General features: G+C 38.3%; 1 protein-coding gene across 1 annotated transcript in view; it reads right to left on the bottom strand.

The window, feature by feature from the left end:
* Positions 1-100: 100 nt before the first annotated feature.
* Positions 101-14,237, bottom strand: part of lurap1 (leucine rich adaptor protein 1) — a 15,015-nt gene continuing 878 nt past the window's right edge. The window contains exon 2 of the mRNA XM_008415208.2: positions 101-5,207. Within this exon, the coding sequence (XP_008413430.1) occupies positions 4,350-5,207 (858 nt within the window). The 3' untranslated portion in view covers positions 101-4,349. The remainder of the gene's footprint in view (positions 5,208-14,237) is intronic.

The raw sequence follows: 14,237 nt of genomic DNA, 5'->3' as shown, positions 1-14,237 counted from the left end.
CATAGCTTTCTAGGATTTTGTTGTTCTCCATCCAATTAAATCAACAAAGTAGTGGAAAAATAATTAGGCTAATATTTGAAAAGTAACACAAAACAGGGAGTCATGTTTACTATGTTTATTTTCAGACTTTTTTAAATTAATAAAATTACATCACTCCATTTGAACTTTCTACTGCTTTGAGAAATTGAGCATGATAGCAACTATAAAAACAAACAACTACAGAAAATAGCAAGTGCCAGGAAACCAGTAAGTTCTGGAAGTTCTGAATCCCCTCTGTGTGTGTTATTGTGCCAAGGCTACGCTTCTGGGATTTTTTACTTTAAGATACCAAATATGTTGAGCGGATTTCTGAAAAAGGACAGAGTGAGCACTTTTGCAATAGAAATGGTCTGAGCTGGAAGCCTGGATGAGCTAAAAGTGAAGCAATTAGCCAAACTGATTTAAACATTTAAACAAAATAGGCATGTTTAGGAGTGTTTTTCAGGTCTCTTCAAATTTTCTTTAAAAAAAAAAAAGGGGATTAAATATTAATCTTCACTTTATAAATTTGAGCAGGAGATTTTGCTATCACTAATTAGGTTGATAATGTCTTAATTTTCCCCTGGGCTTTAGTTTTCCTAATTTAACAACATGACTCCGGCAAATTTTGACTGCATTCTCAGCTGTCTTTTGTTTCACTKTTTATTTWTTTTTTTYCCCATATTTCTTAATGTTGGGTATGGAAATGGATATGGCTACACTGAGCTAAAAAACTGAATACAACTTAACATGAGTCACTCAGTCGTAGAAATGCCAGTGATTTTAGGTTAAAAGAAAACAATAAGAATAATAAAAATACTTAACATTCATATGCAAATTATCAAACTATCATGCTTAAATGAGCAGCATTCACCAGTTTCTTCCTCTAATTATATCAATAATCAATTTGTGTCGTGACATTTATGAGTGATATTTGGTGTTAATCTTTAAACGTGTTAAACTGAATGTGGTTGTGTCTCTTTTAATGGAATTATCTGACCTCTCAGAACTTGTGTTAAAAGAAATGTATCTTGATTTAGGTGTCATCTTTAAAATGTCACATTAAAAGCTTCATTCTGACTTTGAGTCAGTAAATCTCTTGGGTAATCTGGTATCCAAAGCATACTGCTCCTCCTGCCTCTGCTGTACACTGTGTGTTTTTATATAGACACTCGAGCGGCAGCCTGCTCGGCCTCATTGTCATGGCAACCGCGTTTCTGTGCACATCAACTCATCTACGTAATCGTGCTATTTATCTTGTTCCCAGAATAGCCTGAGGGTGCTGGTACCTGAAGCCTGGTCAGATCCATGAAAGTGAGCATTTAAAAAATCCAGAACACTTAGACAGCGATAATATATTCTAAAAGAAATAAGATCTCAGATTTATTTCAGATTTGCCCGAAGAAACAACTCTCAGCAGTCATTTTCCYTCCTAAAATAACAGAGCACAAGTAGCTCCTCCTTGCATCATTTGAACTCATTAAATCTCTGCCATGAGTTGAACTAAAATGATGCCAATTTTTCCAATCTAAACTGGATCTGACTAGAGAAAACCCATTAAACCCATCGTGGGCTGCAGTGTATCCACTATGTAGTGATGTAATGAGTTTTGCAGCTTGGTTCACTGGGCTATTTTTTTTTTTAAACTCAAACCTCAGCTCATATGGAAACAAAACCACAAAGAAGTTGCACAGACATCCCTTGTTTTTATTGCTCTTCATCCAGCACATATGTTRAAAGGAACTAACGTTTCATACGACTTCATCTTAGTAACGTGAATAAAAACATCACCAGGGTTGTAGTTGTGTGTATTGTATTTAAAGAGAAAAGAGGGGAAAGTGGGGTTCTTTTAGGGTTATTTGTTTAAGAGTTCAGGGTCAAGTCTGAGCACACTTTTTCTTACTTGTCTCTAGTGGCTTTATGGAGCTGTCTCCAATGAGAGACCATTGTGTGTACATAATGTTTGTTGGCACAGACTAAACATTTCCATCCTACTACTATGGGTAGGGGGGAAAGTGGGACAAAAAGAAAGTGAGGAGGAGAGAAAACACTTCAGTGGTTCAGATGAAAAGATTWTAAGTTACTAAGTTTTACAACAACATTTTTAAAACATTTGCCTAATGTTTTTTTCTTWTCACWGTGACAACTTTGGAATGTTGTGGCTGGATGATACWTTTTAGATGACACCTTTGTTCTAGTCTTTTTAAGCAAAGGTTGCTGAAGGTGGTATAAACCCTGGACAGTTCAATGGTCCATCAGAATTYCAATAGTGATATTGAATAAAGTCCAGTAACTCCCATAAGTATATAAGAACAATTCCAAATGTAGGAAAGAACAGTTGACTGTAGATGTCGATATTTTAGATGTAGATGTGAATATTTTAGCTTTCATTCCTGCCACCAGATGTTTAAAATATGGATTATAGGTTGTTGTGGGAACTACAAGTACTGAAGCACATACTCAATAAATAGAAAAAAGAGACTTCCACTGCAAGGTTTACTAATATAACATGGGGTATTCCAGTGATTCAGTTGTTGGGAGAAAAACATCCTCTTATTTCGGGGAGCAGAGTAACAACGCTGAAGTCAGAGCTTTCCTTCGTCTTGAGTGGTCTTATTTTACATTTATCTTATTTTTAAAAAAAACTATCATGAGCTTTCAGCCTTCCAGCAATAAGGTATTGGTTTTAAATCCCATCCTGGGGTCTTTTAGCAACTRTTTGCATGTCCCCAGTGACTGTGTGGATTCTCGCTGGGTACTCCAACTTCCTCTGACAGTGTATTTAAAGAAAAAGACTTTAGGTTAACTGATTACCAAGTGGGCAGTGTGGTAAAATATTTTTACTGATTAGACTAAATGTTATGCTTACATATTGAAAGATGCCCACCTCTGTCCACCAACCCTGTAGCATCAGGATGTTWAACTGCWGACTGACTGGAGGAATAGCAACAATGTGTTRGATGATCAAAAAACTTTTTCAAAACTTTGGGACTCATCGGTTTCCTTCTGGCTCATAAGTAACATTGCCATCCAAGAAAGCTTGTGTTATTGGATTTCTTTTGCTGAATAAGATTTAAAAATATATTGCTTTTCTTGATTGTTCGATCTTCCACACCATCCCCACAAATCAACTACTAAAGCTTTCAGCACCTGGCATGCAACATCTACGCAGTCGGCATAACACATTCACCAATCGACASTCAAAAGCACAGACTCCTGGTCTAGCTACAGTATATCTGGACACACTAGCAGAGGCAAAGGCGTGGTTAAAGAAACAAAACGAACCAAGGCATTCAAGCTGCCATGACGACAGAGCAATCATCTTAGGAAAAATACAGGATTTTGCTATTAAACTTCACWCTAAAGAGGCACAACTTCTTCATTGCATAAARCTGAAAAAAGGCTATATTCAGGATTTTCACAGAGTCAGACACCACTAATAACAGATGCGCAGAGTAGCTGTAATGTGAATTTACATTATTGTAGATGGTTGCACTGAAGCAAGACTGTACAATGACAAAACTATGTGGTATATTATTTTCTTTAAACTTTTTCAAACCTTGCTGAATTTTCTTTAACATTAAAAGTTACTGTTGGTTAGAGGAATGTTTTAGGTAGTAACATGCGCACAAATTTCATAATAATCACTTGCACWGCACATTTTGGTAAAATKAACTAATGTGGTGTACAATTACTAGACAAGGCCAGTTATGCATAAATACGTTTGTACAGCATATTTTGTGTAAATCTACTGTATGAAAAGAGGCCAATTTATGTTGGACTTTTTATCCTTTTTAAATCTAGTACATKTAACTACACTAATGCTATTGTTTTGAAATGTCCAGTCTCAAGGGATTGGATCCCGGCAAATGGTCATGAGAAGAATCTGAAGAGAGATTTTCATGACTCGCATCCGAAATCTGATAAAAAAAAAAAACAATATCATAGTCAGCAATTGAGTCTCAATAACATTATTGAGGAAGAATTAAAGGGAGACAAATTTAGAAACCACTGTCATATCACAGAATCTGCAATAATGTTTCAGCTCTCTGGCAAATCATGTCACTGTGCTTTTTTTTCTACAGAAAAATTAAAAATATACATCTCAAATTAAAATTGGGGCCTGCTAAAAATATCCTGAGACAGACTGTGGTACTGAATTTTAAAGTAATTTTCCTATATTTGAGTGAGGCTTCCCCCCGTTGTCGAAAAAAAATTGAGCCAAATCCTGTAAAATGGTGACATCAATGTTTTCTAGAAAAGTCAGTGCAGAGGGAAGAATGTTATTGTCATTTAACATGGTTGTTCACCCTCAATGTGATGGTCCTTTTTTACAAAAACGTCACATCTTCCTGTGACTGCACCSATCGCCAGTGAGCATCGTACTCCAGGTGCATTTTGCCATTCATTTTGCATGTATCCAAGTCGATCTTTCCGTTTTTGTACTGTTTGGCTTTGGGGCTCTGTCTGGTTCCCAGTTTGTCAGGGACGCCTTTGCGAGTCGGGCTGCCTGTCTGTGCTGCTGTTTTTTCCAGAACACCATTGACCTTAAGCATTTGCGTTTTGGCATCGTCTTTTAAAACGGGGCTGCCCTTATCCATTTCTGCAGGCTTGGTTCGGACTGGAGAGTTGTCCTTGGAGCTGTTTGACTTGACCTGGGGAAACCTGACGGAAGCTCCTAATATTCCAGCTTCACTACCTCCAGACCCAGTGACGGCACTGCTAACCCCATGTCCCCCTAACATTTCCTTGCCACCTGTCCCAGTTCGAATCTGATTCCCATCTCCATTACTCGACCTAGCTCCCACAGCAGCTCCTGCTCCACACACTCTCGGGGCTCCGGCTGTGTCGCTCTCGGGTGCAGCTTCTGAAACCAGTGGCGTGGTGGAGCAAATGACAGACTCTGAGCTGGAGGGGCAGTACTCATCCATGTCATCAGCCAGAGTGTCCAGGTAGCTGCCTATAGAGATGTTGTCTAGCTTGTCATTAGTGGGGTCCTGCAGGCTGCTCCAGGAACCCCTCCAAGACGTGTCGGGGCCCTCACCCAAACTGTACTGACTGCTGGTCAGGCTGCTGCAGTGACTGGTTAGTGTGCTGCGCTCCTCCATTAGCCATTTCACTGCCTCGATGCCCTCATGGACCGCCAGCAACTGTTGCAAAATCTTGACATCTACTGAGCGAAGATGAGCCTGTGAACACAGCAAAGGAGACATCTTCAAAATACTGCAGACGGCTGTGAATTTTAATTATTAGTTTTACATTAGTTTACATTTTACACTATTAAATCTTTTGCAATTTTGCCTTCTAAAATTGACTTCATACTCTTTTCTCATGTTTCCCATGCATGTCTTTAAGTCATATCTTTAATATTAATGAAAAAGTACTAGTTCCATCAGCAGATTATTTCACATATAACTAGAACTTTTTCATCAGTGTGAATGAATTATTGACTTAAAACAATAAATTTCGTTTTAGTTTTGTCTTATTGGAAGTGAACCAAGACATTTGCACTAGAAACTAGAACAAAAATACTATAATTTAGTGTTTTTGCATTGTAGGAATTATTGTATAATTATTGGACATATTTTTCTTTTTAATCTTTTAGTCAGCTGTTTTCCAAATGTATTCCTTCAATACCTAAAAGGCATCTTGTTTTATTTGTACAGTTTTTACTCCCGGGTAAGAGAATTCATTTTAACATTAATTAACTTTACTGGAAAGCTGTGAGGTGGGTTTGAGTTTGAGAAACATGCAATACTGTTTTATTCACATTAAAAACTTTAAACGTAAAACGTTGGTTATATCCACTAAATAATTATTGCATCAGCGCCAAAAAGGGAGAATGTTTACTGACACCAAAAGGAAAAAAAATCTTCTATAAGGGGAATCCACAGGATATGCCTGGAAAGCATTTAAAACAGTCAGCCATTGGCTCAAGACACATGTGCTAACACTATTATAAGGCTATTAAAGTTTTACAGATTACCATAATTGGAAGAAATGTTTAACAGACACAAGCAGGTGGAGGTCTGATACTATAAATGGGAAATAAATTAGGGAAGAAACAAGAAAGTAAAAGGAAAATATGAGTAAAACTGGCCCTGTAGAAGAAGCTGAGATCAAAATTGCACAGAGAGGAAAATGTGGCACATTTGTGGTCTTGAATAGCTTTGTTTTGGTTAAAAAGGCAATAATTACACAAAATTACACACAGTAATCAACTGCAAAATGTCCAGCTAACTTCAGAAGAAGCAAAACGGTTTTTGTGGTCATGGAAAAATTGTTCCTTATAGATTTGCAGAGGTCTGTCAGTGAGGAGCAAACCAGCAGGTGATATATGGCACCAATATTTAAAGCTGAGCCTAATTATATTCTCATCACTACTGTTCCCTCACCACTAGGCATTCATTTTTCATTTTATTTGAATGAGAGTYGTCAGTATTATCACAAAATCATAAGACAAAGGAAGCTAAGAAAGAAAAAGAGTACCATTAATAGCAATGCCCTTTTGTGGAGCATCTACTGCAGTTTCTGCAGGAATGTCTGTTTGGATGCGTAGCTGGAACCAGGTGTGATTGTGATTATTTCCAAATTAAAGGGTATTATGTTAAACCAGACACCATAAACCTCTTGCATGCTTTCAGTTTTAGTAAGTTAGATTATTATAATAGTTTTTTCACAGTTTTTGTTGTTGTTTTTTTTATAAACTTCAGACAGCTGCAGCTCATCCAAAATGTGGCAGCCAGAGGCACTAAATATTTTCGGGCTGAAAACCATTTCTTAGTTTTTATGCTCCTCAGTGCTGGTGAAAACACCCTGGAAACCTGGGACCTGCGGAAGCTGCTGGATCCTTTAAATCCGGACTGAAAACATGAGATTTACTGCAGCTTACAGAGCAGATGAAAAACCATTTGCCTATTCACTGAGGAATGATTAAAGCATGAGATTTAAATTTGCCACATCGTATTTTCTCAGCATTTTTCAAAACAGTTTTAATTTTAATGTTTCTGCCTTGGTTTTGTGTAAAGTATTTTGGATTGCCCAGTGTTTGAATAGTGTCATCTTTCAYGGMTGCTGCATTGTTTCCTACCACACACTTGCCTTCCACGAAACTTTTCATTATTGTGGTTGGACACAGAACTCCATCAACAGCCAGCGTCTTCAGCATTGATCCGTCAACTCAGCATTTTTTCCGATGATTGTGTAAGGCATAACCTATTTGTAGTATATAAAATATGTTTTATTGGTGATGTAACGCTCAACTAATCCAAGAAAATAGAAATTAGCTTTTCCACTAGCTAACACAAGTAAGCCATTGAACTGTTTCATACAAGATACTGTAACTTCATGATGACATTCTAACATACATATGTCTGCTTACAAACCAGACATATGTATGTTTGTAGACATGAAATGAATGAAATAAAATGAACGCTGTCTGTCTAACAGGGTGGATCATTGCATGAATGCGATCTGGAGATCAGCAACTGCTGCTTCCTGCACGTGTGGCTCTTAACCTGCTGGCAGGCTGGCACAGGCAGATTCTGGCTGGCAGCGTCCGACTGCCTAATGAGGGTGGTGATAAAAGTAGCTCCATGCCTGTCAGCGCTGAGGTGGCATAATGCTAACGGAGGCTGCATGCACAGCTCAGCTGCTGAATTCCTTCCCTGCAGAGATTGACTGGATTTATGGTGCTGTCAAGTCTCAGTAAATTACCGAGTGTTAACTGAGGTGAGGACAGGGGGAAAAGGYACTTTACTGGTTGGCTGGTGTTTAAATTACCACAGAAAAATGCTTGACTTACAACTTGGGATGATTTTGCTTTTGCATCTTCCTTAAATGCAAACTTGTGAATAGCTTACTGTATGTAAAATAAATAAATAAACAGAACAAGCTCTTCTTTGTGGCAGCAGTGGGATCCATGCAATTTGCTTTTCTGTCAATGTTGCTTAGCGTTGCTTATGTTGCTGACCCAGGAAGAATTTCTTTCATCCCTACCATTGTTGTTGTTTAGTTCCTTTATTTAACTGCACATTGAATTCAAACTCGCTCATTACAGAAAGGCCACTGTCAGACGGGAAAGGTCAAAGTGGAGCTTTAAATGTTTTTCTGTGATCCAGACAGGATGGAAGTGGAACCCAGACTTCAAGGACAACACAGAACTAAATCATCACTAATGATCTTTTCATGTTTTTGAAGACATCAGTACTGGGCAGCCAAAAACTCAGGCATGATGCACCATCTGGTTTATCCATATGATTCTGGAAGGCTCGTTTTCCTGATGCACATATCGTAATCTTTCCTTTTAGAAGCGACATTTGAGTCAAGTTGATTCAAACAGTTTGGTTTCCTTCGTTTCACCTGGAGTATAGTCCACAAATGTTTAATATTGTATAGGTCAGAGCAGTTTTTATGTGCTTGGGAAATGTGTACTGTTGGCACACTTGATTTTATTTCAGGTGGCATCATGCTGTGAGGTTGTTTTGCTACCAGACATCCTGGTGAATGCAGTGGGTGGGATAATGAAGAAAGAGAACAACATCCAAATTGTGTAACTCCCCCTGAACTAAATCTTTGACAAATGGGTATGATTCAGGACAACGATCCAAACACAATCAAAAATAATTTAGCAATAGGCTTATTCTGGTATATGTATTATTAAGCTTCTGTCATGTCCCTTCCCTTAAGCCTGTTGAAAATCTAAGGCAAAGCTTAAAGTAAAGTCTGTGTCAGGAGATCAATTGGCTTCAATTAGTTTTAAGGAACTCTTCCATTTGTGGCCGAGCATCCAGCTGGGGTTATACCGAAAACTCGTTGATGGCTGCAAAAATAATTCTCTGCAATTTAGGCATATCACCATTACACTATTGTGCAGCTAGTGTTTGTTTCAAAAGATGGAAGAAAACAAAAATTACTTGCACTATATCATGCACAATTTTATCATTAGATCAGCCGTGCAGCTAATTATTTTGGCTGCATGGATGATATTTGGCAGGGTGTACCCATGTACACCTTTCCAAAGTACAGGGTGTACTTTGGCATGAGTACCAAAGTACACCCTGTATAATGCACATGACCACTGCTACACAGTCAATCAGATATTGCACCAATGACCTTATGCTACCATTGCACAATCACCTGGCATTCTGGATGTTGAAACTGAAACTTAAACTGACAGCTTGACCTACTTTATGATTAACTTTCCTAATAATGTGATCTTTTTGGGGGCACTAATATAAAAAGCCAAATGTAAGTATTTTTCAACATGACATCATACATGGCAAAATAAACAGAAACGTGGTGTATACATATTCGAGCCTCTATGTACAATTCTGGGTATATTACATTAGAAAAAATCCACACTCCTTGTTTATTTTTAAATAAATTGATATACAGAAAAACTAGTGTCCAAACTCCTTATAACCTTATTTCAACATGGCTAAGATTAGAAAAATGTCAGAACAGACCATCTTTAACAACACATCACTTGTCCTTAATTAATTTCTCTGTAAAACAGATTCCAATTATTGGTTTATCTGTCAAGTGAGTTTGAAGAATCCTGCCCTCTCTGAAGCAAAAGCACAAACAATCAGGAAGCAGCTTTAATTTGTCCCCAAAACCATAATTAGTCAGTGGGAAATGTATTATTCTGCAGATTTTTTCTTTAAGCTGACTATAGCATTTCTTGGGGAAAAACTATCAAGTATTTTTCCCCTTGTAAAAATGCTGTAATAAATACAGTTGTGGGAAGGAAAAGAAGGGGTGCAGTTCTTGCATTGAAACAGCAAGAATGGAGATTCAAAAAGACGGAGAGCAAAATGTAGCTGAAACGATAGCACAGTCAGCTGAAGCATAAGGCGTGACGCAGGCCCGCCCGTATGGCAAAAAAACATCTTGCCAATGTCACACAGCTTCCACACAGACTGCTGAATCACTGCCAGCTGGGACACCAGTTATCTCATTTAGCAACAAACACACACACACAGTCTCTTATATCCTCTCATGTCATTGTCTGCTTTTTCCCCTTCCCCGTCTCTCTCAGGTCATCTGCAGACAGACGGTGTCCTTGCAGTGTCCCTTCACCCTGAAATAGACCATCTGTCTKCAATCCAGCCCCTGAAATTTATTTTGTGCCAKATTCTACTCAACTGTCATAGCCAAAKAAAATATTTRGCATTCTGGTTCTGAATAAATAAAAAAAATGAAACTGCAGTTTTGAATTAGAAGCCACATTGAGCTTTAAATCTAAGGTGATGTCTCATAATGCAGCATTCATGACTATGAAGCTAAATACAATTTAATCGGATTTTTCTTTTCTTGAAAAAAAAAAAAAAAGATAATTAAAAATAAAATATGATCATGGTTCCACTAATTGTATTCTAATTTGAATTCCAAGCTGTTGGGTTTGGTTTGGAGTAGACGGCAAATTTCAACAGAGCGGTGGCTGTATAAGCTTTTGTAAACAGGGCGATACRATAAAAAAAAAAAAGAATATTCATTTGGTAATAATTTAGTTTGACACAACCACACATTGACTGGGACATCTCTAAGTAGATGACCAGATAAAGATTTTTCACACGGTAGTTTTGAGGGCTCAGTGCTCATTTTGCAATGACTGAGTTGTCAGAGGGAAACTTAGGACAAATAAGTCCTAAATTATCACTTTGTGGTAATTTACAGAAAACATAAAGGGGGGCATAAGAGACATGTAATACAAGAAAAATGACCAACAGCATATTGTCATCAACAAAACATAAACATCAGAGTTGTGAGAGTCCGGCTTGCTGTTCATCTTTCYTTGTTGTGAATGAGTGTCCCTGTCCAGTAAATTTGTTTCAGATCTGTGGWGCTTAATTGTCCATTTTAATTGTGTTACAAATTGCAGAAGTTTTAGCATGTKTTAGCGAGTATATAGCTAAAGCCATCCCAAAACTAGCTTTTCCAAAATCAGCCATTCCACAACCAGCTTTTGGAATTCCAAGGTGTCTAAATTTCAACCAAAAAAGTCCAGGAGTTTTAAAGTAGTCCTCATACTTCAAAATTATTCCATTCAYCCAGTGCAATAAGCAACACACACACGGACACACACAGATGAGCACTTGAGACTCGAGACAGATGCTGAAGCCCTTGTCCCCATGCTGTGCTTCCCCTATGACGGATAAATAAGAGAAGGATTTAAACTATTGAAAACTATTTCATGAAAATCTGCTGATTTTACTTTACTCATTAACACCCTGCCTCATAAAGCTGTTCTAATGACTTTATTTGCATGTGGTAAGGTGCTAAAAATACAGAAACACATTCTGTGTCTTTGCTAGACTGTGTGTGTGTGTGTGTGTGTGTGTGTGTGTGTGTGTGTGTGTGTGTGTGTGTGTGTGTGTGTGTGTGTGTGTGTCTGCTTTGGCATTACTCTGCAGACTCTTCTCACATGCATTACTGTAAATCTTACTAAGCAGATAGCTGATGAAAGTGCAGTGCTCACATCTACTCCTCTGCACTCTCATTACACTATACCACTCTGTGAGATGRATGAAACACACACACACACACACTCACATGCAGCAGGAGGGTGTATTTGTGGTACATTTGACTGTCTGCAGGGTAGAAAGTTGCTGTTTATCACCACMACTATATTGTCGCTCCCTCTTTCTTCCCAGCAGAGAGGATTGATGACACCCCACAAATCCTTCAGATTGTGTGCTCCTAATAGATTCAGAGAAATTACAAAAACCTTGAAACAGGACCGGTCCTGCACACAGGCATCATCAGCAGTGCCCAAGGAGCAGCAGCTGCTGTAGGGGGCGCTGCTGCTGCTGCAGCAGCAACTCTCAAAAGAAGAAACAAAACAGAATGAAACAATGTGCATAACTGGTTGGTGCCCTTTTCTCATGCTCTGGGTTGAAAATAAGAATTCAGAGGATATAAACAGTGATCCTGCCCTCCATGTGCAGTTGTTCCTCATTCTGACCGAGCTCCATCGCTGTCAGTCTGAAATGACTGTGAAGGACAAAATGCTTCAGATGAAGCTTTCACCTTCTCTCTGATCTTTTAATTCTTATCTGAAATATATTTCACAATATAATTTTAACTAAAAAATGTTACRTTGAACACATCAAGTAGCCTGTCTGCTGCAGCAAGTTCTGCTTGTACTCTGCAGTAACAGGTAAATGTAATCCATGTCTGTCCTGGACAGTTTCACTCAGAACATTTTTGGCTTATTTGTCCACACGATCGCTCAATTTTTACTGTACTAATAAAACTACTGCACTTTAAAACTGTAGCTCTGCTTTGAGCTGCAATCCTGAGGTGTAATAAACTTGACTGTCCAACATGTGACCAACTGCTGGGACTGTTTTTGGATGTTTAAGAACTAACCAATGTGTCAGAAACATCGTCGGATAACGGCTCGCTTTGTTAGGAAGTCTGGATGCTGTTGTGCATGTGCTCTGTGTCAGAGCCACAGGCTGYGTGCACGCCTCAATCTGCCGCAGGAATGCATTACATGCATTACATGCATGTACACTGAGGGGGGAAAAAATCAACTGTGGGGCAGAGGATTTACTCTGCTGCTCGGAGGAGGATTGGATCCTTGTAAACAAGATGACAGAGAAATCAGCAGCTGCTTGCTTGTTGGGGAATAATCTGCTTAAATAACATCAGAGTCTTGATCAAATAAGTGAGTGATAACATTTGAAACATTAAAGCAATCACTGTAGAACTCCCTGAAAGACACATAAGAAATAAAACAATACCATAGTAACTAACTGTTTATCCTTTGTGAGTGAACTGGTTACAGTATTGACACAAATGGTTTTATAAAAATGTATAACATGATCTGATTATTTATATTTAAAACACAAGAGAAACAATTATCCACTATTGTGTCGCGTTAGACAGATGTCATATCTACAACTTTTATTGATTTTATTATTTGTACTCAGATTTCTTAAAAAATATGACTGAACAACACAAAGTAAACTCTTTAATAGTTTTCAAGTAAATTACATCAAAATGGAAAATATATCTGTTTACTCTTCTATTTCTTATGACAAGCATAAAAAAGCACAATAACTCAGCAACCGTTGGAGTTATCTTCTGGATCTGTAGTTTGCTAACAGACACGCCACTCTTAGCTGATTGTAGTTTTCAGATGGCACTCCTTTAAAGGATGGCACGCCTATTTAGTTTCACGACCAGCAATATTTCCAAACAGCCATTTTTTAAAATCCTCTTTAAGTAAAGGGGTTAAAGAGTTTTCTTTTAGTCAACTGACTACATTGTGAAGCAACAGGTAGAGGACGGTCCATGCTCCATAAAGCCAGAAAAACCCCAGTACTAGAAAGCTCAACACTTAAACCATTCATCCACATAGTGATCCTGTTTGGCACCATCTGTCAGGTTGTTTCAACCACCAACCTCATTGATTCATGAATTTGTTCCTCCCTCTTTCGTCCTTCACCTTCTTCATCATCTTCTGACTAGAAACAATATTGAAGTTTRTATTGGCCCAGTCAAAGTCCTGACTTAAATGTGATTATCAATAAAGGAACCTACRGATTAGGGTGATGGCAAAAGGGCTTTTGACTTGAAAGGCATTATGAAAGATGATGAATAAATGAGCGGRAAGCAAAAGCCARAATAAAATGGGGGGGAAAAATCCTTGGATTACAAAAAAAGGCTATAAATAATTTTGACATGCTAATTAATGCAATTAGATACAATTTGGTTTCCATTTATCATTTTTTATAGAACTACCTCAAATGTAAGCTGAATTTGATTTTAGGTTTGCCCTMCTGCTCCAATCCCTTTGCTTCCAAGWGTGCTCCTGGAAAATCTGTTTTTTAAGAGCTTGGAAAACCAATCCTACCTGATGTTCTCCTAATCCACAGAAACCAAYAGGAGCYCCRTCCCTAGAGTGTAATGCTAAACGAGGGGCAAAAGGTAAAATAGGATTTAGCCAAATAACTTTCTCCACAGCCAACATTTTACAATCCAACCTAATGAATCTGTACGGTGGCCTGTAGAGGACCCTGCACTATTTCCTCTTTTCCTGTACATTCGTTTTAAATCATTGCTCCTGCATGGACGGATTAATTATCTTAAATGTGTCCAGCTATTCACAGCAACCTTCTCCAGCTGGATGAGAGCCTCCGTTGAGCTGCGTCAGTGTGACAGCTCAACTGCGCTGACTGACACTGACAAACTGGATCTACATCCAC

Source organism: Poecilia reticulata, linkage group LG8 (genome assembly GCF_000633615.1).
Source record: "Poecilia reticulata strain Guanapo linkage group LG8, Guppy_female_1.0+MT, whole genome shotgun sequence".
NCBI classification, from domain to species: domain Eukaryota; kingdom Metazoa; phylum Chordata; class Actinopteri; order Cyprinodontiformes; family Poeciliidae; genus Poecilia; species Poecilia reticulata.
The sequence above is the reverse complement of the archived record's forward strand: the minus strand, read 5'-3'. Positions and strand labels throughout refer to the sequence as shown.